Consider the following 25,155-nt stretch of genomic DNA (forward strand, 5'->3'; position numbering starts at 1 on the left):
TGAGCCTGAGGATGAAGATGAGATTGGGCCTGTCCTTGAGGCTGAGCCTGGGGTTGAGGTGCTACTAGCACCGGCTGCGATTGCTGCGCATATCTCTGTGCCTGGTTTGCTTGCATTGGAACATGAGGAGGCTGCGGAGGACCTTGATATTGTCCTGTTGGCTGAGGATACCATTGAGCAGGATGATGTGCCTGATTTGGGGTAGAAGGTGCAGGAGGTGTTGGAGTTTGAACTGGCACAGGGCGACCCTGTGGCTGAAGTGCCGGTGCCGCAGGCTGATATGGCTTTTCCCACTTCAGAGTCCCTGGAGTTGAGGGTTGAGCGGGCGTTCCTGGTGTTGGAACCCGAGTTTTGGGTATGTTTTCCGGCCGTGGTGATATTGCCGGCAGAGGGACCGGCGATGTCGACTGACCGGGCCGAACTGGCGGATGCCCAGCACCAGCGGGGGGCTGCAAGACCTGGCCGGCACTATTGGGAGGCTTCAAATTCTGATGCTGCTTGGCATCTGGCCCGCTAGCAGGTGCTGCAACAGATGCCCCAGCAGCAGATGCAGCTTGCGCTGTAGGCACTGTAGGTGATGGCTGGAATGCGCCTGCTGGCGGAGCCACATCTCGTCTTGCTGGCGCAGGCTGTAGGGCCGGTGGTGGAGCTGGCGCAACGGTCGTTGGTGGCCGTGGGTTTGCTTGAGGCTGCAGTGGTACATGTCTCGGTATCGGTACTGGAGTCTGCGTCGGAACGGAGCCTTGTCCGTTCGCAGGCCTAATCGGTCGCGGAGTCTCAACGGGAGGCGTCGGGGTCGATCGCTTGGCTTGGTTTTGAGCGGCGACCTGGCCGGGCGTCGGAATCAAAGAGGGAACCGGGACAGGTGTCGGAATAGGCTTGGGCGCTGAGGACCCGTTTGGTGCGACTGGACGGGGTGTGTTCGCTTTGGCTCGATCGATAGCCTCTTGCGTTTCAAGGATCTTGATATCTCTGGCAAGCGTCTCGATGCGCCGTTCATCTTCCCTGATGTCCCTGACGACATTTTCCTTATATCTTGCATAGAGTCGATCCACCAACCCGGGGAACCTATGTGACTGCTCCTTGACCTCCTTAAGCGTGGGTAGCGGCGGATGACTGAGCTTGCGTTTCTTCAAAGTTGGCGACGCGCCATCGGGCTTATCGGTCGTCGCATTCTCGATTCTCAGCTCTTCCTGCAGCAGGTGCAGGAAGAGTTGTCGAAGCGCATCCGGGCTCAGTCGTTTAGCGTCATATGTCTTGTCATCTTTGATCAACGAGTTGTTGACGAGAAGATCGGAGACCTTGACAAAGGCAGTGGCTTCGACGCCGTGCTTAAGGACAGCTTGGAACAGAAACAAGGACTCGAGAGGAGTGTAGGCGGCCGGATTATTCATGCCCCAAAGCCCACCTCGCCAGTGATCGAGGGAGCCGTCGCGTCTCGGGAGAAGGTGGATGGGCGCCGGGGTCTGCATCTCAGACGTTAGACAAGTGTCATCTTATCAAGACGTCACAAGGCTGAGAGTCGCGCGTCGCGGGACGTACTGACAGCCTCTATGAGGAGCTCTTGGTGGGCCGAGGCATCTACTTGCACGCGTTCAGGGGTAGGAAGGGGTGGCTATCGGGGAGCCACTCGTCGTCGCGCGCAAAAGTCGTGTCGTATGGATGGTGTTTTTTTCGTCTGCTCGCCGATTTCGGTCACGTGATGCAAGATGTTTGGAGGTGGGATTATTGCTAGTATTGCTTGTTGGCGGGCCGCTGGGCGGTCGATGAAATTTTTTGTTGGTCGATTAGCAAGGTTTGGAGAGAGGATGGGGAATTGAGAACGGAATCTGGAGCACGCAGCGGGCGGAACGAACCAAGGACGCAGTGCCGCAGTGCCGCAGTGCAGGCAGCGTATCAGCTTGGAGGCAGACGAGGCTGAAGTTTTGGATCGTATCACGTGGTGTTTAGTGTACATCCGAGGACCATGGCTGGGTACAGCTTAAGTAAGCAGCCAATGGCACCGTGCAGCAAGTCCGATGCAGATAAGAATGAGGCGCCAAGGCATCAGTGAAAGGCACAAGAAGGTGCACGGGGAGAGAAGACCGGGGCTGCTCGCGGCCCGCCGGCGCTTCTGTTAGCCTCAGGTCGTGTTAGCCAGAAAACGGAGCCCGGTTCAGGAAACTGCAGGCTCGAAGCATGGCATGTGCGTGGCAATTGGCAACTGGCAAGCACATCGTCATGTCGTCGGTGGTGAGGCGGGCAGGCTGCAGATGCCAATGTACCTATCCCCTGTTTCCTCGTTTCCTTAGTCAGACCGATCGGTCTCGTTAATATTTTTTCTCCTTCACGGTTCCCCATGTCCAAATAGGAGAAAGCTGAGCTGGCAGAGGAGCAATCCACATGGGAGCATTCCGTCCAATCGTCTCCATCAATCCCTCTTCCCGGTCTCCCGGCCTCCCGCTCTTGGGGCCCCGAAGCTTGCGGAATCGCATCCTAGCCCGAGAGTTCTCCTCGTCGAAGACATTTGGTACCGCCGGCTCCATCTGGGAAAGATTCTCAGCTATGCGTGCTTGATGGTTCAAGTGAAAGAAGGCCTGGCACCATTCGGATCGCTCGCAAACGCTTCAGTGTAACAGAGCTGACAGGTTCCCAGACCGGCCTCGCCGCCCTCAGTTTTAGATGCTGCCGGTACGAGTAAGGACAGTGTGACGTCTGTTCTGAGGATACTTGAAGTTGGGTACTTTCTTCAAGATGACAACATCACCTCTCAGCCACCATCCGGGCCTTGTTGCATGTGTCTCGCCAGAGTTGATGCTCGGCCAGCCGGGTCAGCACTCCAGCTGAACTGACAAAAGTCAATTGCTTCAGGTGCGATGTCGACACGTAGGGCATGCGAATAAAAGGAAAGCTGTATCAATTTATCAACTATCAAGTGCATCCAAGGGTCAAAGAGGCGAAAACGCATCCCTCTCCCTTATCAAGGATGGCGAAAATTTATATTGGCTGTCGTGGGCCGTATCCATAGATCTGCCCCGTCATTTCCAAACGGCGCTTCTGTCGAGCCTGTACGAATCGAATCAAATGTAAACAAAGCTCTTCTCATAGCCCTGACCCGAGAGCCGCTTGCCCAGCCTTGGGCATGTGAGTGTCCCATTTGCGGTCCTCGATTGCTCAGTACGGATACTACTGTACACGAGTATGTCACTCTCTTTACCTGGTCTGCGGAGAGGGTACGCGCAAGAAAAAGTTTGAAAAGAGGATGCGCACTGGGAGACCAGCCAGACTCGCTGAATTGGCCCGAAGCAAGCGAAGGGCCTTGACTCGGCCGGGCCAGGCATGCCCCTGGATTCTGGGGCCTGTGAATTGCGTCTCTTTCTTTTTTTAAGCTCGGCTGTCTAGGACGGCGGATGCAGGTCGATTGGCGGATTGCGAATTGCGAATGAGAACTAGCGGCGGCGGCTCAAAGGAGCTGACAAGCACACAGGCAAAGAGATCCCCCGAGCTTATGCTGTATGTAAACAGTAGCCTGTAGAGGTGCCCGGCCCAGGTAACCAAGCTGGGCGGCTTGGCGCCGGGACATGGAGGTATTGTTCGGGATGAAGGGGGATTTTGATGCCACGGGGCCGGATGAGATATCCGTCGGTAATGTCTGGTTGCCATGGCAGGCTGGAGATGGCTTCTAGGCCTCAGGTTGCCCGGCTGGCAGCAGAAGCAGCGAGGGTACCACTTTGCAGTGATGCTTTACCATACCATGGCCATATCGCAGATGCTAATGACGATGTTTCTGGAACAAGAGAGGTGGGATAGCTCGAGTGGCCTCCAGATGAACAACGAGGCTTGGAATGAAATCTCATTAGAACAAGGGCCAGGCCGTCCACCCCGTATGCTCTTCCGCACCCTTTGACTAGCCCAAGTCGGGCACCTTGATGCCATCGACTCTGCCGATGTGGTGCTAGACACTCGTATGCATGCCCCTATTGTTTGCAACACCGTAGACAATATTGGGAATATCGAAATGGGATCTCGAGTCTAGAGCTTTAAGCTTCAGTGACAGACTCTCCCCAGAGTTCCTGGCCAGTGAGCACTAACGACCTGAAGTCTGGCGGACGATGCTGCCGTCCAGCTTCCCGACGACAAGCGTAGCCAGACACATTGGCCGCGGAGTCCCCGTGCAAATCTCGGGGTGAACCGGTATCTCAATTCCATGGCAAACTAGCGCTTCGGCCTGAGGCCACAGGATTTGGTCTGAGTTGCCGGGCCAAAGAAAAACTTCGCCTTTGCTGCTGCTGCTGCACCTTCCCACAGTGAAGTTGGGGGTTGGAGCAGCGGAAGGGGGCAACCCACCCGCGCCTGCCCAGTCAGTGCCACAGTGCCCACCCATGGAAGGGAAAGAGGACACCTGCACCAGAGCCACCCAGTGCACTTTCCCTACCAAGTCTGGAGGGCCAGCAAAGAGAAGGAGGAGGAGTGACCCACTCTTGTCCACTTCTTACGCACCCTGAGCCCGGCCTGGGGTGGTCGGTGCTCCTTTCTTAGCGCGGCCCGGAAAGATTCGCTCAAAAGCTGTTCCTTCTTCGGCCACCCTGCAGGAATTTTTTTTTCCCTCCCTCAAACCTGCTGCCGTCGGAGCACTTAAATTCTCTCGACTCGCTCTTCCGTCTTCTCATCCCCTTCTATTCCTCCGTCCATCTCCGCTCATTCTTTTCTCTGAGGTTGATCTTTTGAGAAGAAACCCACAGCCAAGATGTCTGTTCCCGTCGAAAAGCAGAAGGTCCTGGGCATGCCGGTAAGCTACAACTCATCCTCCCCTTCATTGTTATCCGAGGCTGCGGGAAAAGAATGCACCTCACCGGCGACGTCGCTTCCTTCCATCATCATTCTACCATCAATGGCCATAGCACCCAGCTATGGATTCCATCGAGACATTGCGAGTCTCAATCTGATGGGCTGGACTTGACGCGACAATGGTTTGCTGTACAGCTTATCGTCGCTGATGGAACGACTTCGCTGGAGCTGGCTTACTTTGACCTGCCTTCGGATATCAATATCAATGTCAGGATGAATCAATTTACTAACTCCTATCTGACAGCCCTTCGTGGCCGACTTCCTTAGTACGTTGCACAACCCATTTCGATATCGGCACTTGCCATCGATCAGCTTTCCGACCTCGGCGGGCTGATCCCGGTACCGCGATAACCACAAAGAACAATCACTAACTGCTTCCTACAGTGGGAGGTGTCTCCGCCGCTGTCTCCAAGACCGCCGCCGCTCCCATTGAGCGTATCAAGCTTCTCATCCAGAACCAGGTTAGTAAACATGACTGCGCAATCAATCTGGACAGCTAGCCGGCCAAGGACGGACCGGGTCACCCCGGTCGAAAAAGTTATCCAATATGACACGTGACCTTGGCCATCTAAGCTGCTAGTACCCTGTCAATCGGACTGCATCTAACAGCCTCATAGGATGAGATGCTTAAGCAGGGTCGTCTTGACCGCAAGTACGACGGTATCGCCGACTGCTTCCGCCGTACCGCCGCCGATGAGGGTGTCATGTCCCTGTGGCGTGGTAACACTGCCAACGTCATCCGTTACTTCCCCACCCAGGCCCTGAACTTCGCTTTCCGCGATAAGTTCAAGCAGATGTTCGGCTTCAAGAAGGAGCGTGACGGATACGCCTGGTGGATGGCTGGTAACCTGGCCTCCGGTGGTGCTGCCGGTGCCACTTCCCTGCTCTTCGTCTACTCCCTCGACTACGCCCGTACCCGTCTTGCCAACGACGCCAAGTCCGCCAAGAAGGGTGGTGAGCGCCAGTTCAACGGTCTCGTTGACGTCTACCGCAAGACCCTCGCCTCCGACGGTATTGCCGGTCTCTACCGTGGTTTCATGCCCTCCGTTGCTGGTATCGTTGTCTACCGTGGTCTGTACTTCGGCATGTACGACTCCATCAAGCCCGTCGTCCTTACCGGTAACCTCGCCAACAACTTCCTTGCCTCTTTCGCCCTTGGATGGCTCGTCACCACTGGTGCCGGTATCGCCTCTTACCCCCTTGACACCATCCGTCGTCGCATGATGATGACCTCTGGTGAGGCCGTCAAGTACAAGTCTTCTTTCGACGCTGGTAAGCAGATCATCGCCAAGGAGGGTGTCAAGTCTCTCTTCAAGGGTGCCGGTGCCAACATTCTCCGTGGTGTTGCCGGTGCTGGTGTCCTGTCCATCTACGACCAGCTCCAGGTTCTGCTCTTCGGCAAGGCCTTCAAGGGTGGCTCTGGCTAAATGCCTTTGACACTTCTTCGTGTATAAACTCTTCACTGGTGGCGGGTTGGGCAGTTGGCGAATACCCGGGCTGTGGGGATTCGTTACTGGTTAGGATCAGATGAGGAATCGGTTGACAAAATGGGGAAGATGGATGTTGCGGAGGGGCTTTGGATGCAGGCACCACAAGACGTGGCCCGCCTGGATCGGCCAGTCCTTCGTGGTTTAGACTGGCATCGGCAAGGCGTTCTCTTACATGACCTGAAGAGCTTTGCTTGCTACCTAATCCACTGTAATTTGTACACTAAAGCAATTCCCGATTGCACTCGTTCACGCAACACCTGTCCTCGCTGGACTTTACCGGCTTCTAGTCGATCCTGGGGTGGATTTTCCTTGGTATTGCATGACGATAGACTTCCGCGGTACAATAGGAAGATTTCTTTGATTCTACGAATGTGTTGCCATTGCCTTCTGTGACATAATGCAAATATCTCCCTCCCTGGACTTAACCTAATGTGCATGATGGTGCTGGGTGGTTGTTGTTCGCGTTCTCATTGGCCAATGGAGCTCTTGTCGCTAATCCGCCCAGACGCGCCTGCACTCCGCAGTGACAGTGACAGTCACGTCCCGCTCCATCTACAAATCCTCCCCCCACGTGCTCCCCGCCCTGATCGCCTGATTCCCAGGCCGGATCGAATCTCGCCGTTCAGCGGATGCACCTCTGACACCTCACGCCCTGTGTTTACCTGGAGAAGTGGGCTATCACGCCGTCGACACGTGGAATCTCTTTTGCTGTATCCGACACGCGCAGCACTACTGATCTGACACCACCACCTCGGTCTAGCTACTATTATTTACTGCCTGAAGCAACACCAGCCGAGACGAACAAGCACCGAAAATGCCGAGACAAGCAGTCGATCCAGCGAAGCGCGGCCGCCCTGGTGAAGCCCAGCAGCCAGCCGCGGGCGCGAAGCGCAAGGCAACGCAACAGCCGGCACGGAAAAAGTCGGGACCTTTCGAGCTCTCCGACAGCGACGCACCAGCATCGCGGGGCCGGCGCGAAGAAGCGGACGATGCAGAGGAGGAAGCAGAAGAAGAAGAGGAGGCTGAGAACGAAGGTCCAGACAATACGATACCGCCCGAACTGCTGACGCGGCTGCTGCACGAGTTCTTTGAAAAGGACGACACGAGGCTCAGCAAGGACGCTAACTTGGCGGCGGGGAAGTATATGGATATCTTTGTGAGGGAGGCGATTGCGAGGTGTGTGCATGAGAGGCCTGGCGGCTTTCTTGAGGTTAGTGGCTCTCGGATTTCCTGTTCCCCTTCATTTGTAGAGGGAACTTGTTGGCTGACTGGTTGATGATAGGTTGAGGATTTGGAAAAGATTGCACCCCAACTGCTAATGGACTTCTAGCGTGGGAGTCTTGCGAGATAGGAGAAAATGACGAAACGATTAACGATACCCCTTCTCTTACACTACACTACAGCCTTCAAGGGACGAGAAGTGTTGGTCGGTCGGGCATGAAGGACTGTTGGCCTCAGCCCTTGGGCCTGTGCCTGGCAGATGACTTGCGGCAACGAAGCTATCAACTCGACGCTACCTTTCTGTTCTCTCGACGAAGCATGCTGCAATTCCGGATATCTCAAGGCGCTCATCGAACAGAGAACAGACCATAAGCGAAGGCCAAAACAGCCCTACCCGAATCCATCTTGGCATCGACATGGAACATGGAGATCGGTGTCATTGTCGACCAAATACCGCAGCATTGTTGTCGGATCTGCACAACACAACGTCGTGATCTCCATGAGCCTTGCGGCGGTCATGTCCGTGGAGAAGCTACGAACAGGTCTTTCCCACTGATTTCTGCAAAGCCGTGAAAGACCGATGTAGTCTGTCGGGAAGGCCACGCTTTTGCTCCGGTCGATCATGTGGAGCACAGCCCAAGCTGCAATGATCAGGCATATTGACTATGATGCAGAGGGAGACTGGCAATCACGGCCATTCTGACACCAGAGCACCCGGTCTTTGTCTGACGCATTACGGTCTACAGAACACGCAGTGTCTGGACCGGCCTGCTTGTGCGCGGCGCAATCACGGTGTGTTACTACCGCAGGCCGGTCGATCAAGGGAAAGCGGATAAAAATGCCGAAAAACCGGGAAAAGCTATAACAGCGGTAAAACCAGCACGAACGGTAGTCAACTGCCATTCGAGATTTATGTTGCCTCAACAATGTAACTAGGGCGAGGTTCAGAAGAAACGGCAGACTAGACGCCAGAGATGTCAAAGGCCCTGGAGTGGGATGGTCTGCCAAGGGGCGAGCGGAAGGGGGGTATACTACCTAGACAAACAGAAATGGAACAAAGTCATGGCCTCTCTTACCACGTCGTGCCTGTTCAGTTTGACTAACCATCGGCTAAAATTGCACCGTTTTTCTCTTGTTCGAGGATGAGGCTCTTCACGTCTGGTGGGGAGGGGACCTTGGGACGAAACGCTACGCTGACACAGTGGACTTGAGGCCTTTCCTCGTTCGACTGTGGAATCCCTATTCTCTCTTGTGTTGAAGTCTCCTCCTAAACAACTGTCCAAGAGACAGGTGTTTCTAGAGAACGGCGTGATCGCTGGAAAGCCGCATTCTTACGATTTGAGGCAATTGGTCTGGGGTTGAAACCAGTTCCACAAGGCGGGCCGCTCTGGCTCTTTTCGACTTGATGGGAATCCAATGATCATTCGTCTTTCACGAAGGATCTTAAGTTAGACGAGCATGGAACGTGTCTTGTGGCTTATTTCATTGTCGTTCAATGAAAGATTGATGTAGCCTCGAGAAGGACAGTATGAGAGTACTTGGGCTTGGTAGTCTATTAGTCACTCAATCATCGTAGGTAGTCAGAGGTGGTGCCTGTGTTAGTCTCAAGAAAGGCAAAACCCTTCTTAAAGAGAAATATACCTCCGGTAGCGATGCTGCTGTATCTGTATGAGGGGGTTTGGCCAGGAACTGTCATTTCATGTTAATTTCATGACGGTTCTGGATTTGGTACCTGGGGGATATTGAGGGCTCGTGGACAACTTGTCTTGGCCCCCCATATTGTAAATGCCATACTCGAGTTGCCACAACCCTAAAGCGACAGAGATTAAGATGAAGACGTGAAAAGTCATCATCGGGGTCTGTTCCGTCTTTCACTAAAAGGCAAAGCTATTGAAACCACACCTCGACGTTTGAAGCGGGATTCGATCCCACGACTTGGTTTAGTTGGCACCAAAGCACCAGCCATACGGTTTAATCGTACTACTCGCCAAGGCTGACTTTGAAATGGGCATCTCTCAAGCCATGCCAACTTGGGGTGATGAAATCAGTTGCCAAGTGGTCGGAGACTCAAGTGAAGAGTCTCAGAAAAATTGACGACTTTCTCCGGTCCTTGGCAGAGCCAAAGCAAATAGTATCTTGGGGGGAAGCAAAGTCCCCGCCTTCGCGATCGGATCTGTCCTTCTGCTACCTTCTTTTCCACTGGGATATAGCCTGTGGATGTAGGGGGAGAGTCTATACCGTCCATTGTGAATGCGAGCACATGTTCGGCGAAGGCGAGTTAGACTTGGTGGTGGGGGGATCGTGCGTGTTGAAGAAAGGTTTGGCCCAATCTTCTTTTTGCCATCAACCATGAAGACTCGGTGCTTCTTTTCGAACCTCACCTATCTCGCGAAACATGAGTAGTTGAAAATTCTTGGCGATGGGTGATTGACGCAGGTTAGCCCTGGGGTAGTGAAAAAGTCTGCTTGTTTGCCCGGGCTGGCCTGCCTTGCATTTCTGACAGGGAAAGGGAGGAGGGAGAGACGAGGAGGCGAGGACCGTTGACATTCTCGTACTGGTACGGCACGCTGACCGAGATCTTGGGTAGGAACGGCGGCGGTGCATTGAAAGGAGACTTTTTCTTTTTTTGGGAGATGAGAGAAGATGGGATGACGCTGGAGAAGAGAGGAGAGGAGAGAGGAGGGGAGAGAAAAGATCAGTCCAAACACTGGTTACGGTTTCCGAATAGAGCGAGAATAAACCTGTCATTTCATCCATGGGTTGAACTCTCGACAATAACGAACGGAGGCGACTCTGACTTTTTCTCCCTCCAAAAGCCGTTGACTATTATTAGACGTTCTTTGAACTTGTAGGAGTGAAATGTAAGAGTGAGATGGATGAAGAGGGGAGAGCCGTACGGAGTAGAGTGTCATTGAATTGGGGGCTGATTGATTTCGATTCCACCGTTGATCGATACCAGGGCCACGAAGCGTTTCGTTTCTTCTGAGACGGGGGAGTAGTTGCCCCGACTGGCTACGTCAACTTGTCAGGGGAGAGATTCGTGACAGTCGTCTAGACGACGAAACGTGCTGTTCGGCTAGACGGCGGGCGAAAGAGGGTCCCTTGGGAGGTACATCAAAAGGGTGGCTATATGGTCTTGGGGAGTGATGGCCTCCTCCAGGCTCCGGGAAAGGGGCCATAGTTTCCGTGAGGTTTCCCCTGGAATCTGTGTGATTAGCTTTGGGTCTGGATGGCACATCATGGCGGGCGGTGAATGAGTGATCTACGCGGATAGGCGAATTAGCGGATGGAGGAGGGCACGTGGAGTCGGGGGAAGAGCGATGAAGAACAAGATAATGCAGGTGAATATCTCAGGGACACCGTGTTCTTCCTAGTCACAGCGAACCGCGAACCGCGGGTTGCGATTGCGTAAGGTGAGGTATGAGATGCAGGTCAGGCGTCGGCTTGAGAGTCACGAGAGAGTCAAGTAAGACTCGAAGGTCGGAGAAGCCGCTGTGGGCGTGGCAGAGGCAGGAAAGGGCATGAAGACGTGCCATATTTGGGAACCAAGGAAAGGCGGTGGTGTGTGTGAGTGTGTGATGTGGAGGCCGGGATGTCAGATCTCGGGAAAGCGAATCTTGCGTACGGATACCTTGGCCAGTAATAACAATATTTGCCGCGGCTGGTGCTACTACTCAGAGCAGCATCGCCGTGGTTCGAGACTTTGAGTGACAGTGCGAGACAGGGGATGCCCTCCTTTCTTCTTTTTCTCCACGGGTTAAAGACACTCTTCGTAACTCGTTGGCCGCGGGCACGAGGAGAAAAGATGGGAGGAAATGGAACGAGGAAGATGACAGGCAGACGAGAACATCAGACGCCAATGTCTCCATTCTGCATTTTGGGGCAGATCTTCTGTGACGACCGAGGCATGGCCGTAAGTGTGGCAGGACGAGGATAGATCATAGTACGACTCTTGCTGCTAGGCGAGTCGAGGGTTGCGTGTGTGTGTGCCTTGATCGTTTGGGTTAAGACTCACAGACCTGATATGACAATGGGATGAGTTGGATGAGCACTTGAGAAGTGGTCGAGGAGTGACAAGCAACGGCGGTGCACCGGGATGGGTTGACTAGTCTACTAGCTGGAGTCTTGAGCAGACTTGACATGGCCAAGGCGAGCCGGGGGCATGGATCGTTTGTTTGCTTTTGGTGGGCGCTTCATTTGGGAATCGGACTTTTTTTTTTTTTTTTTTTTTTTTTAGAGCTCCAGACTGGCGGATACTAGAGACAGGGAGAGACAGTGAGACGGTTGGGCAATTCATTTAGCCAGGGCAGAAAGGACGACGTCACGGCAACGGGTAGAATGGCGCATAGGTGAGCGGTGCTAAGACTCAAGAGAGAGAGGCTGGGACGCAATGTGGTCCGGGACGAGGACGGAGGACGGAGGACGGACGGGAAGGGTTAGTGAGGCCATGTCATCCATTAACCATTGTCCATTATGATCCATGATGGAGAATGATCCATGATGGTGTCTGTCTGTCTGTGTAAGTAAGATCCATGAAGATGGAAGCGAACGCGGAGGAGAAGTGAAGAAATGGCGAGAATGGCAAGAATGAGATGGGTAGTTCCTGGGGGAAACGTCGAGGAACGGAGTGGATGAAACAGGGTACGTCGCGAAAGTGTCAGAGGGCTGAAGGAGAAAGGTGAAGCACATCCGAGCGCCAGCCTCTTTTGGCGACCAGTCGGGTACTTTAACCAATCAAGGCCCCTCTGAGTCGAATGAAGCGGAGATCTAAAGACTGAGGGTACGGGAATACATGGGTACAAAGGTACCTGGGTCCTCGAATGGACCGTGCCCAGGGCCTCAACCTTATTTCGGCTTCGACGTCGTCCGACAACTTGAACAAGGTCAACTCGCTTTTGACACGCGCTACATTTCTCCGTACATACAGACTGCTCCGTACTCTCCCCGTGCTTCTCCTCGTCAGTCTCAACTTTTTTCTGCTTTCCTGATTCTCAGCCAGTAACTTAGGGCTCTTCCCTCCTCCATCAACCGGGGGGCGTGGGGCCTCGAGGATGCTGGTTTGTCTTGGTCTCGTTGCAGAGTTGCGCCGTGCCGCCGGGGTTCACCATTCATTCCTCTCCAAACTCTCCTCAACGATCAATCGAGACTGGTTGCGAACATCAGGCTGCAAGTACGGATACGCATAGGCGAAATGTGACCGTCGCTTCACAGTCCAGTCTTCATACACACAACCACACGCCACAGGCACACCCACTCTCTCGTCTGACATGTTGGGTGGTAGGTGTGTGAGTTTTTCTTGAAAGCGAGTGCGCTAAAGTCGTGGCTTGTGGTTTGACGGGCAGAACGGGCTGATGTCTTGATGAGATGACTTTTCTTCCCAACACGTTACAGGACTAGAGGCGGACGAACTGCCGTTACACCTGCTGTTCTTTTCTTGTCTTGTCTGGCCTTGCTCATGCTGTCAAGATCGGTCTGGTCCCAACTCTGACGACGTTGACGTTACAACCCACCTCACCGTGAGGCATACCAGAGCTTGGGCGTCGAATTGCCGTAAGCCGCAAATAGGTGTCTACTACGTGCTAAGGCATAGACCGCCAGCGTTGACGAAACCCAATTGCCGTCTTTTCCTGTCTCTCGCTCTCTCTCAACCTTCAGGTTGTCTTCTTTGGTCTCATCCCCGGCCCGTCAATCATCAGTTGACGTTGAGCATGCCGCGGCATGGCGTGGCGTGGCGTGGCGTAGTGCGCCCAACGATCCATCCACAACTACGACTACGACTCCGTGTATCTTAGTCCAAGGTCTAAGCAACTCCAACCATGTTGCGTATCCTTCGGATCAACGTATCCAGATCCCTTCATTTCTCTCCCTGGAAGATGTCGGAGTAGGAGAAGGATCGGCTGGAACGGCTTCCACCAATTCTTACTGGACTCTCGTCCTTCCGCGCGTCTTGGCTTGGGTTTTCCCCGTACTACTTACTCCATCATCCATCATCCATCCACGCTTCTGACAAGTCTGGCCACGGGAAACAAGGGCTCCCTACACGGCATCTTGCGGCAAATCCATCTTATTAGCTACTGTTGGGTGGTATAAGCCAGATTGACCTGCATGTCCTATCCTGTCTGCCAAGCATTGAGAAAAGAATCCACCGACGGCGACAGAGGGCAGCAAGCAAGTGCAAAGCAAGGCTCTTCCTCTCTCTCAATGGCAGAAGAGACAGGCAATCTCCTGCAAGGTCGGGTCTTGATGTGTTTCTGCTTGTGCTGGGCTGCACTCAACAAGTCCATCATTGACCTATCCTCATGTCCATACACACACAATTTCAGCACACAAGAGACATACATAGTACGGCGGGTATGCAGGGTAGGCTCTCACACCCATGGCCCGGCTGTGATGGCCAAAACGTGTTTCAACCACTGCTGCATCAGCCTCCCTCACACACCCCTGACCTTTTTCCTACCCTCCTCGCAATGGCAAATCGCACACACACACGATGCTGCCAATGGTCCCTTCGCCTCGCTTCAAGTTCTCGCCTCCACCACTCGCACCCCAGTGCAACACCACCACACGTTCCAAAGGCCCTGCCCACCCATGCCTCATCCCTTCGCCTTGTCGCCTTATCTCCCTGTCGGCTGTACACAACTGATGTCGCGCCGTCGGGGGTGGGCATCATTCTGGTTGTCACGGTTGTTCAGATGCAAGACGACCACCCCAGGCACCACCTAGGGTAGAGGCTAGGACGGCCGCCCGAGCAGGGGTCTGAGGGTCCCTTGTTCTGGCATCTCGTCGTTGTCGAGACGTGCGACACAAATTCTTGGGACGACCCCGAAGGTTGCTTAAATTCATGCCGTCCCCTCGCACCCCCCTCCCTTTCGAGTTCCCTTCTTCTTTTAGAAATTCCATCACTGACAACTTCTTCGAGGCGGGATTTCCTATTTGCTTCTCTTTTCTTATTCTTCCGTTTACGTTTAATTTTGTTCAACTTTTTCCAGAGGCTAGTCCTACCAAGAGCGCGAGTCGCCAATTTCTTCGAAATATCTCCAACTTTTTAGTAGTCACTCTCTCGACTCCGTCTTTTCGACAACCACTATTCACAACACTATTTTCCCGGTTTCTTCCGAAAAACTCGAAATTCACGATGCATATCTCAGCTATGGTTGTTTCGGCTCTGGCCGCTGTCGCTTCGGGTAAGCTTTCACGGAGAGGGGAATGAAGGCATGGCATAGGAGAAAGCAGGACAGTCGACTAATACATAACCCCTTACACAGCCGTCGACGTCCAGGTCGTTTCCGTCGCCTCGACCAACAACACACTCAAGTTCTTCCCCGAGAAGATCAACGCGCCTGTCGGTTCCATGGTTCAGTTCCAGTTCCGCGGCGGCAACCACTCCGTCGTACAGTCCACCTTTGACAACCCGTGCATCCCCATCTCCAACGTCAACACCTCGGCAAAGGGCGTTTACTCTGGCTACCAGCCCGTCGCCGCCTCCGCCGCCAAGGGCCAGATCCCCGTCTTCACCGTCATGGTCAACTCCACCACGCCCATGTGGCTCTACTGCTCCCAGGGCAAGCACTGCCAGAACGGCATGGTTATGGTCATCAACGAGAAGTGAGTTTTGTTCTCTGCTTTAGTCATTTGCACTTCCCACCGCAATTCCTCGAAAGTGTCGGCATTTTCCTGGTTGGCGTATGCTGTCCCCGAGGCTGTACCCTGTTTCAGCTTTCGGACGATGACACAAGACGCATGAACACCACCGTCACCCTCTTCCACACACCCACACAAAAAAAACACAAGCCAACTCGGGAACGTCACAAACCATGCTAACCTCACACTCCCCACCACAGCACCAAGGCAAACGCAACCCGCTCCATTGAGAACTACGCAAAGGCCGCAAAGAACGTCGCCCAGGCCCAGATCCCCGGCGGCGGCGCAGCCGGCGGCTCCAACGGCGGCGGTTCCGCTTCCCCCACCGGCGGTGCCGGCAGCGGCTCCGGCAACGGTGGCTCCGGTTCCGGCAACGGAGGCTCTAACAACGGCGGCGGCTCCTCTGCCACCCCGTCGTCTCCTCCCACCGCCGGCGCCGTCTCCCTCAGCGCACCCGGCACCTTTTTGCTCGCTCTCGGCGCTGCCTTCTTGCTCATGTAAGAGGTTTAGTACCTGTTCATGTGCTTTTCGGGATCGGTTCAAGAGGGTGGGGTTATTGGAGAGAGGGTACGGGCCAGGAGTTTGGTTCTGGACTACTACTACTACTACTACGGTGTAAACAAACATTTTTTGTGATGATGAACTTAATACCATTCACTTTTCCTTTTTACTCATGGGTGGCATATCCTGTATGAAGAGAGAAAAAAACGAAACGAAACTAGACGGGACACCTCGTATTCCTGTGAGGGGGTCACGAGCTGGGAAAACGGTGTGATCGCATACTTGCTGCTATAAGCATCTAAATCGAGTTATTGTTGATTCCAGTCCATCTATGTGCGTTTTGTCGAGAACTCGAATACTGCGCGAGAGGATTTTGTTCCATTGCCTGGAATCAGCCTCGTACTTTGAGGTTAGATGAAGCAACTAAGATTAATTAACTTCTTCTCACTTCAGGATGAGCATCCGTTTTACTGTCTCCTGTACACGCCGAGTGTCACGAGAGCGAGTAAAAGGATATCGTCACCTCAAAAGGATCTCTACCAGAGCCGGTGCATACTGATGTTCGACTGCGACAGTTCTCACTTTGAGAATGCGTGTTATTCAGCACCGACCATGGCAAGACCTCAGATGCCTGATTCTGAACTCCTTTTTCTACATATATTGAGTGTATCTCTATGGTCTGCCAACAACACATCAGGATAGTCGAACTGAGAACCCCCACTCAAGTCTCTACAAGTACCTCGTCCCTTCAAACACCAGCGACGAAAGCGAGCAGATGCGGTTGTGGGTTGCAATGCTGAGAAGAAGGTGGCCTAGCACAGGAGGGCCCAGCTCATCAAGAAAACTAGTGCCATGAGTGCAATTTGTCTACCAGCGAAAACTTGGACTCGAGTCCGGAGCTATTTGAAACGATATTCCTCAGCCAGGGGATTACGGACTTGACCGCTTCCCCAGCAGGCATGATCTTGCACATGATGACGGGAGCAAATCACCGATTTGATGGAAGACGTCGCCCGTATGAATATGCCACAAAAGGGAAAAAAAAAACAGAGCAGGTATCGGACATCGCAAAAGGTCCACCGCTTCATGTCATACGAAAGGCAGCCTTTTTCTTTCTTTCTCTCTCCCGCCCTAGTATACTACAGTGAATCATCTTTGCGACACAAACACCAAATTCCGGCAAGTGGTACAGCATCCGTAGAACCTCAGTCTCGGCTGGCCTCTAATTCTTCTCTTGTCCGGGAACAACCCTCTTCACACGCCCCTTCTGCGCCTGCTCACAAAGAGGCCGTCTCTTCTCCTTCTCCAACCACCCATCCTCCCTCTTGACCTTGCCCACTTCGCCATACTTGTCGCTCTTGCTAAAGAAATCGACCCAGTGCTTCAGCGCATCGTGCACTTTTTGCTGCGCAGCCGCGCGTTCTTCCGCCTGGAGGGCCTGCATATCGGCGTACGACCAGTGGCGGTCGATTTCGGGGTCGTCGAGCGGCAAAAACATGTCTTCGACGCCGCGCATGTCGGGGGTGCGGTCCTCGACGAAGCAGCCCGTGACGAAGCCGCGGGAGGCGTCGCGGCCAGCGAAGACGTTGTAGGAGCCTCCCGGGCCGTAGATGCGCGGGTTGGCGGAGACGTCAAAGATTGTGTGGTTGATGGCGAGGTAGATTGGCTTTGTTGGGTCGGAGCCGTCGTATTGGAGGAGTTCTTCGGGGGTCAGGTAGAGGGGGCCGTTCTGTGTTTGTGTTACGATGGTTAGCTTTCGTTCGATTTGGCTGTCTGTCATTGAGAATGTGGGAGGAAGGGACTCTGGTTACGCACCCATTTGGCCTTCCAGTAGTCGGGCCTCATGTACCAGGGCTTATTCTTCTGGCCCCAGAAGAAGCTCTCGCCGCCGCTCTGGAGGTAGCTCAGGGCGCACGAGGCGAGGAAGAAGAAGCTGAGGAGGCGGAGGATGTCGAGGTAGGGGCTGTACTCGTCCGTATAGGTGTTGTCCTTTTTGGACTTTTTGCTCTTCTTCTTCTTGTCTGCTGTCGTGACGAGCGGTGCGTCCGAGTCGATGGCGTTGCCGTCCGAGTCGACTTCCTCGACGCGCTTGCGCTGCCGCAGGTTCGCTGCGTCGTCGGCCATTGTGTGTGTGCCTGATTGTGTGTCTCTGGGGAGAGGAGGTGAGATGTGTAGCTGGCAGGATAGCTTAAGGTAAGGTTGCCAGTCCGGAAAGTCTCACTGCCGGGGAAGCTACTTTAAGTGATCGACGCCCTTGTGCTAGGAAGCTACCAGACTTGTCAATGTGGCCTGACAGAACCCAAGGAACACGATTCTAGAAATAGAAAAAGATTGGGAATGTACGGAGTATGTATCCATACGCGGACAGATTTCTTGCACACCCCGCCGGAACCTGGCAATTGGCAAATACTCTACGGCGCGTACGGGACGGCGATGAGGTGGAGGCCGAGAGCGAGCGAGAGACAAAAAAGTGACTTTTAGACGGCCTGTGATAGGTCGCTGCGGATCCAAGCCATCCGATGGGAGTCCCCCTTTTCTGGGTCTTTTTTTGACAAGTTGGGGACCCTGGGATGTTGGAGGTCTTGATTTACGGAACACTTTGCAGCGTTTTGGGGATTTTGGCAAAGACTGGCAAGAATGCAGGAGAGTTCCCTGGAGACGCAGGAGTTACACATAAAGTGGCATCCGGCGGCAGCTCTCTCAGATAGGTTAGAGGCTTAGAGTTGCTTACGGAAGCATTTGCCGGTACGGAGTACTTTAAGGAAGGGATAATAATTAATGGGAAAGAGCAAAGCCTCAAGCTGTGTTCATGCGTGGCCGCTTACCTCATAGATGATGATTCTATTAAGGTACAAATACAGAGTACCTTACGGATACGGGTAGAGCTTCCAGAAGCTGTGACCCTGGTCAGAACGATTAAAAAGCACCTAAGGTAAGGTAATGGTACGGATAGTGGGCATCCACTTGTGCGACACAATGCAGGTTGGGGAATCTTCAGATGCAACAAGCAGAAACCCTCCATCTCTGGGCCGGGAGCTTAACCCATACATCACTCCGAACATAGTCTACCATAGTATCCCGTGCAAGTGTTTGAGCTAGAAGGATTCAGGGAGAGAATAAGGGAAGAAAGCCATTTAATCCATCGCCATCCCTTCTCCTCATCCTCCCTCACCTTCCCTACCTGCTTACCTTGGCTATGGGTATCCTCATGTATATAGCCCCTATGCCGTTTATCGAGTTTCCAAAGAATCGTTTCCCCAAAGGACCAAGGTATCCGGACCGAAGATCGTTATACCGAGTGAACTTACCGCATTGAGTAGCTGCCCGACATCGAAATAATTCTTTTGGTCAAACGGCTTTTTTTTTCCTTTTCTTTTTTCCTTTCCAGGTTTCTTCGCCCAAAAGTGGAGCTGATTACACATGTCACTCGACCCTCAGCCAATCCCATGGCCAAATGAGCCATTTCGCTAGACCAATCCGCCGCGTCACCCAGACAACCCACCTGCAGCAGCTCCAGCGCCCGCACTGTAAACAGGCGCCCACCCGTTCTTGCTGCCCCAACCCACACCTCAATTCAACCTGGACTGGGAATCAGCTACATACACCTTTACTTTTGGCTTCTATTGCTCTGCTCTCTACCTGACCCTACATGATCCATACCACCTCTATTAAGGGTTTCTTTCCAACTCCAAACGCCATACGCCATCATCGTCATTCTCGCACGCTGCGACACATGCAAGACGTCTTCGAGCACCAACCCCTCGAAGCAGACAAACCCTCAACGCACGACTGCTCCATCAATCACGCAACCTGCATGACAGATACCTCGCCGCGATAATCACAGAAACGCCATCACCATCATGGCCGACAGCGCCGAACCACCGTCCTCACCGGGCGGACCATTGAGCCCAATGACCCCAGACCGGGCCAACAAAACCCAACAAGCTCGTAACCTATTTACCTCGCCTCGCAGTAGTCCTGGAGGTCGAGATAGCTCCGTCCACGAGAAGATCTCCCAGTTCAACAACCTCGCCATGCAGTCAAAGACTCTCGAGCGCAAGACCGCCGATGCCGCCCTCAAGCGCGCCATGTTGGGTCGCGAGGAGGCCGAGACCGAGCTGCGCAGGTACAAGGACGAGTCCAAGGTCTTGCGCGTTCAGCTTGAAAAGGGGAAAGAGCGAGAGCAGCGCGTGAGCGAGCGTCTCGAGACCGTCATGGTACGCTCGTTTCACACATTTCCCGAGTGACGCAACTCAATCATGCTAATATCTCCTCAAGGAACAATACGGTCGCGCAAAAGAAACCTACGCACACACAAAAGCAGCATGGGAGAAGGAAATCAAGCTCGCGCGCAAAAAGACATTTAAGAACGAGTCCCAGATCATCAAACTCCAAGAAGAATTGAAGGCTTCCCGCGAAGGCTGGCGCCTCGCCTCCGACAACCTCGACGCCGAGAAGTTGCGCAACAAGGCCCGCGAGGAAGAAGCGTTCCAAGCTCGCTACCAGATGGTGGGTATGGAGCAGGAGCTCGGTGAGGCTCTCGAGCGCATCAAAATGCTCGAACAGGAACGCGACGTCTACAAGACCCTCGCCAAGGAGGAAGAGGTCGCCCGCATCGCCGCCGAAGGCCGCATCCCCCTGCCCAAGACGGCCAACGCCGCGCCCGACGACGAGTTTGCCTCACCAAAGAAGAAGGGACCGCGCTTCTCTCTTTCCACGGTTGACATCATCTCATCCGCTGCCAGCGAAGGAGAGATTGAGGAGCTCTCACTTCAGGTATCATGGGAGCGTCAACGCGCGGATCGTGCTCAGGAGCTCGTCGACTTCCTTCAGGCAGAGTGCGAATTGCGTTGCTGCCCATGCGCCAAGTCTCACAGGAGAAGAAGCCTCGCCTCTCCGAGACAAAGCCTGGCTTCAAACAGAGCGAGCATTTTGTCACCCAAGCGCAGACTGATGCCGCCAGCTGAGATTGCCGATGCCAGTGATCTGGTCCTCCTCCGTGGAGGTAGGGAATCGTCTCCGTCATTGAGGGCGTCCTTGAGCCCGCCAGTCGAAGACGCGACCTTCAAGAAGCCGGCTGCCCATAGGAGATCCAAGGAAGAGAGGAGAAGCACCATCTTCTGTGCCCGCGAGGGTATCTTCCGGACCGTGTCACAGCAAGAAGCCGACGAGATCGAGGCGCAAGAAGAACGAGGCAGACGACTGAACGAGTCAAGTGAGGAATCCCCCAACGAACCTCCTACACCACACGACGCTCCAGAGAGATACTCGCGGACGCCCTCCCTCGAGCCCCCAGACTTTGCTGTTCTTGCTCAAGAACGTATGTCTCTAGCATCACTACTCAATGCACCCCACGGCGGTGCCCACGGTGAAGTTCACACCGCACCTCTCCCTTCAATCCCGACCATGCCCGACACTGAGGAACGTCCGGCATCCCGCTCCTCAAGAGGTCCCTCGTCATCGCTCGACGATACACTTCGACCCCACACCTCCGCAGCTTTCTACACCAAGACGACGACGACAACCGTCCCCGTACGCGACGACAAGCCCCGACCCCAGCCTAGGTTTGAGCGTGCCCGCACACCATCTGGCGGTGACTGCCAAATGTCCTTTGATATCAACAACCCCGCCATGACGCCGACCATGACCCGCGAGGAGGCCCTTGCTCGTATCCGCGAACGTCGTGGACGCGCCAAGTCCATCGCGCAAGGCACCGCGACACCCCGCAAGAAGATGATTGAGGGTGCCGGCGAGCGGCGAGATGTTAGCGCCCCCGCCGGCCAGACGGTTCCCAAGGCCAAGGCATAGAGTCCCTTTCGGTCCGAGACGGCCTTGTCCACCATTGACCGTAAGGTGTGGCGGAACATGTCCCTTGAGGGCATTGAAGCACCACTGGCAGATTCTTACAATCCGGTCGATCCGCAGACAGTTCAGTCGCATAACGAGGGCATGCGACATCGCCTATGGAAGCTCACCCGGGACTCTCTCTCTCGTGGCTCGTTTGGATGGTTGACAGGTGTATGAAGAATCAGACGTGTGCACAAAAAGCAGGGCGTTTACGGTGGTCCACTAGGAAAGCTCGGGAGCTTCCAGGAGTTCTATTTTGGAGAGGAGTTTTTGTTCATTCATCCGGCCTGTTTTTCATCTCATCCTTTCCTCTCTGACCGGTACGTGTCGTCTGCAGCATGGTCGCGGCGTTCTTGGGATAAAAGGGGAGGGCAAGCAGAGAAACGGCCTCTTTGTGTTTTTTCCCTGTTGACCCCTTCTTATGACGAGGAGTTTGGATTTCCCAACCTTGACGATTCAGTACATACCACGGGAGGGTTAAGCATTCTTGTCTTGTTTCTGTTTTCTTGTATGACGATGAAAATGAGGAGGGGGTTTGCCTGGATTGATGATTGTATTGCTTATTGTGGTTTTTGTTGTCGCCTTACCTTATTTGAATACTTAATTGAGGCTTTTGACCTTGTTCTACCCAATTAGCCTCCTTCAAGTCTTCATATCATCACCAAGATCTGCTGTATATGTCTTTCCCTCTCTACCGCCTCGTTCTACCTGGCCAACGTCCTACGCTCTACCCATCTGCCTTGACATACCTCGCAGCGGGGCTGGTCTCCAGTCCAAGTCGCCATTTTTCTCTTCACAACCCTGATGGAATAGAGGCGTTTCCCGCTCGAGCAAAGGCAAGGTATATAGACCAACCAGATCCAACACTCTCCCGTAATCCGTTTCGTGACCTGTCAGCCGTGAAGGCCATTATGGCCGAACGGTATGAGTCCGATCTGTGAGGGCGATACCGGCCATATATCGAACGATTGTAAAAAGATTCAAAACCGGAAGGCGGGGGAAGGGGGGATGGGAAGCGATTCAAATCCATATTGGTGGTATCCGTCTAAAGCAGCCCCATTCCCTATCATCCGTTCAGGAACCCCCTGGTTGCATTCCTTGCATTCTCCGAGCTATATGCGTCGAGCTTGACGGCGACGAGCACGCACTCGACGGAGCTTTTTCCGCCGCGTGACCCCTGAATCTTGAGCCTCCACTGGCCCGTCCGAACTACCCACTCCTCGGCCGCAAGCGCCGCCTGGCCCTGGCCTGCAGCCGTCGCGAAGCCGTGAGAGTCGACCCGCCTCCGCTTGCGCGAGTTGGGCTGGAACGCTGTCGTCGCTGTGGGTGATTCGGCTGTGCTCGAGGCCGCGGACATGGGGTTGGCGGCGGTGGTGGTTTGTTGCAGGTCTTCAAAGTCCAGAGTATGTGGTCTGCCGTCAAGGGTGATGGAGGTGTCGCTGTCAATAGACACGCGCACGAGGTCCTCGCTGAGCGGGGTATGTCCCGGTGTCGGGGGCTGGCTGCCGGCGCCGCCCGAGGCCATGAGGAGGCCCAGGGGTTGGGTCGTCGGCGGGAGATTGAGCTTGGTGGCCACGACTTCGAAGAGGCGCGCCACGCGGGCGCGGGTGTCCTTGAAAAATTCGGCGCGGACGGAGCCGGAGCTGTGGTGAAAGTGTAGGCGGGTGCTCTCGCCGCCGATTTCGAGGACCAGCTCCGCCGCGCGGTCGTCAACGTAGGGGCGGGCGTAGTTTACCCAGCCGGAGAGATGCTCGGCGGGGGAGGCCGAGACGTCTGCGGCGACGCTGATGCCGCTTTTCAGTATATCTTCGAGGCGCAGGAGGATTTCCTCGCGCCGGCGGCTCTGGTTATGGCTGATGTGATGGGGGATGAGTTTCTGCTCCAGGCCTTTGAAGTTGAAGTAGCGGCAGTCTCGTAGTAGCTCGGCGCGGTGCGACTCGTTACGGATCGTTACGGGGTATCCGCGTAGCAGGTGTAGGATCTCGGCAAAGGTATCGGCGGAGCGGTTCGGGACGGACGGCGGTAGGATGGAGGGCGGGCGGAGGAGGCCTTCGCGGTCAAGGCCGGGGAACAGGTCTTCGGGGTTCGAGAAGAAGACTGCGAAGCCTAGAGAGAAGAAGTTTGGCGAATTGCCTGGGTCGGTGAAGATGTCGCGGGGGATCTGAAACTCGCGGTGGCCGATGGAGATGAATATTGACTCCTCGTAGAGCTGTGATATCAACTTGGGCACTGCCAGAGCTGTGTTAGTCATAAGCGCAGAGGAATTGGTTACAGCAAACACGCACAGCTATAGAATTGCGCATCGGCAAAAAGTCGCACAAAGTGCGTGCCGTCTCGGGGTTTGACATGATAGCCTTGGAGGTGGAGGGAGATGTCGGCAAAAGTCTGGGGATCGCGGTCAATGTACAAGGTGCGGATGGCATTGGAGAGGTCCTCGCCGGTTTCTTGCGCCTTTTTGACCTGGCAGTAAAAGTATTGAGAGAAATACGACGGCGCTGAAGACAGAGACGGAGGGTCAGCATGGTGTTTTGTCTCGGGCGCCTTGCGCGGATCGCGGTGGATCGCGGCGCAACGCTGGGCGGCGAGTTCGCATTACACAAAGACGGGACTGAGAGAAGTGGGTATGGCAGGGATTCAGGAACGTACCATCGGATGAAATGGATGCGCCGGAGAGCTTGAACAGCTCATTGCCTATCTGTATGGGAAAGACACGCTCGTGAGGGAGGAAGTGAGGAATCTTGGCGACCTGAGCCTCATCGTGAGGTGGCGCTGGGCTCTTTGATGGGTGTTGGGATCTTGCGCTGGTGTTGTTGTTGGCAACGGACATGTCGGCGGCAGCTGATCGACGCTGAGGTTGAGAATCGGATTGCGCTTGTTGAACCATGACGCCGCCGTGTTGTCTGATCGTATGCAAGATTCGCGGCTTGGACGGGAACTAGGCTCGATGTGCCGAGATGGAGAGGTTGTGTAAATGCAGGTGGCCTGACTGGCAGAGTTGAAATTGGTTTACTTAGAAGCAAAGCTTGCGAAGAGCCTTGTCACCTTGCGCCGCGGTGTCAGAGCACGAACCATGGGCATTGACCTCAGATGGAAACGACGACGACGACGACGACGACATGACCCAAGGTGCGTTTGAATAGAGCACTTGATGATCGCGCGCGAATGAGCGAGCAAACGAGGGGCTGGGAGCTTGAAGATGAGGGGCCGTGGATTGGTGGTGAGGTGGTTGAGGTTGTTCCGCGAAACGGAAATCTACGCGAAAGAGAAAAGTAAGGTATGGATACAGCTCTACGATTTGTCCATTACCGCTCGAGAGACCGGGGGGAGGCCTGTAGATTGTAGTTCAAACGGCGCGAGGCCGGGGTTCGAGCAGACGACGAGCTTAAGGTCTTGAGATAAGGTAACAGCGGAAGGGACGGAGACTGAAAGAGATAGTGTGTGTGTGTGTGTCTCTCTCTCTAAGGTAAGGTAAGGATGAGCCTAATCTTGTTGGATATGCGAGCGGCACAGTAAGCGCAAAACTGCTGAAGGTATTGGATCCGTACGGATACTCCCCCCCCGTCATGGAGGATGAATTGACGTGGAACGGTTGGTTAGGTTCCAATTAGAAGGGCACTGGAAGCCTGGA

General features: G+C 54.4%; 6 protein-coding genes across 6 annotated transcripts; 4 read left to right on the forward strand and 2 right to left on the reverse strand.

The window, feature by feature from the left end:
* Positions 1–4,251: 4,251 nt before the first annotated feature.
* On the forward strand, positions 4,252–6,687 carry BDZ83DRAFT_626891 (ADP,ATP carrier protein). Its single transcript, XM_060508596.1, has 4 exons — positions 4,252–4,768; positions 5,072–5,093; positions 5,212–5,288; positions 5,445–6,687. The coding sequence occupies exons 1-4, from the start codon at positions 4,727–4,729 to the stop codon at positions 6,252–6,254; spliced, it is 951 nt and encodes a 316-aa protein (XP_060363266.1). The 5' UTR covers positions 4,252–4,726; the 3' UTR covers positions 6,255–6,687.
* Positions 6,688–7,131: 444 nt separating this feature from the next.
* BDZ83DRAFT_581273 (CENP-S associating centromere protein X-domain-containing protein) lies at positions 7,132–7,647 on the forward strand (the record flags this gene model as incomplete). Its single annotated transcript, XM_060505439.1, has 2 exons — positions 7,132–7,527; positions 7,600–7,647. The coding sequence occupies 2 exons, from the start codon at positions 7,132–7,134 to the stop codon at positions 7,645–7,647; spliced, it is 444 nt and encodes a 147-aa protein (XP_060363267.1).
* A 7,026-nt stretch (positions 7,648–14,673) lies between these two features.
* On the forward strand, positions 14,674–15,680 carry BDZ83DRAFT_581309 (uncharacterized protein; the record flags this gene model as incomplete). Its single annotated transcript, XM_060505444.1, has 3 exons — positions 14,674–14,722; positions 14,804–15,143; positions 15,380–15,680. 3 exons carry the CDS (start codon positions 14,674–14,676, stop codon positions 15,678–15,680), a joined length of 690 nt encoding a protein of 229 aa, XP_060363268.1.
* A 962-nt stretch (positions 15,681–16,642) lies between these two features.
* On the reverse strand, positions 16,643–18,011 carry BDZ83DRAFT_395091 (cytochrome b5-like Heme/Steroid binding domain-containing protein). The gene is made up of 3 exons (XM_060502813.1): positions 17,917–18,011; positions 17,496–17,855; positions 16,643–17,409 (listed from the first exon to the last, which is right to left on the reverse strand). The coding sequence occupies exons 2-3, from the start codon at positions 17,802–17,804 to the stop codon at positions 16,903–16,905; spliced, it is 816 nt and encodes a 271-aa protein (XP_060363269.1). The 5' UTR covers positions 17,805–17,855; positions 17,917–18,011; the 3' UTR covers positions 16,643–16,902.
* A 1,078-nt stretch (positions 18,012–19,089) lies between these two features.
* Positions 19,090–21,846, forward strand: BDZ83DRAFT_395121 (uncharacterized protein). Its single transcript, XM_060502814.1, has 2 exons — positions 19,090–19,897; positions 19,959–21,846. Exons 1-2 carry the CDS (start codon positions 19,541–19,543, stop codon positions 21,486–21,488), a joined length of 1,887 nt encoding a protein of 628 aa, XP_060363270.1. The 5' UTR covers positions 19,090–19,540; the 3' UTR covers positions 21,489–21,846.
* Positions 21,847–22,593: 747 nt separating this feature from the next.
* On the reverse strand, positions 22,594–24,354 carry BDZ83DRAFT_581271 (BTB/POZ domain-containing protein; the record flags this gene model as incomplete). The annotated part of the gene is made up of 3 exons (XM_060505438.1): positions 22,594–23,756; positions 23,813–24,022; positions 24,174–24,354. The coding sequence occupies 3 exons, from the start codon at positions 24,352–24,354 to the stop codon at positions 22,594–22,596; spliced, it is 1,554 nt and encodes a 517-aa protein (XP_060363271.1).
* Positions 24,355–25,155: the final 801 nt, after the last annotated feature.

This window comes from Colletotrichum acutatum, assembly GCF_030867785.1.
Source record: "Colletotrichum acutatum strain CBS 112980 chromosome Unknown BDZ83scaffold_68, whole genome shotgun sequence".
In the NCBI taxonomy this organism is placed as follows: domain Eukaryota; kingdom Fungi; phylum Ascomycota; class Sordariomycetes; order Glomerellales; family Glomerellaceae; genus Colletotrichum; species Colletotrichum acutatum.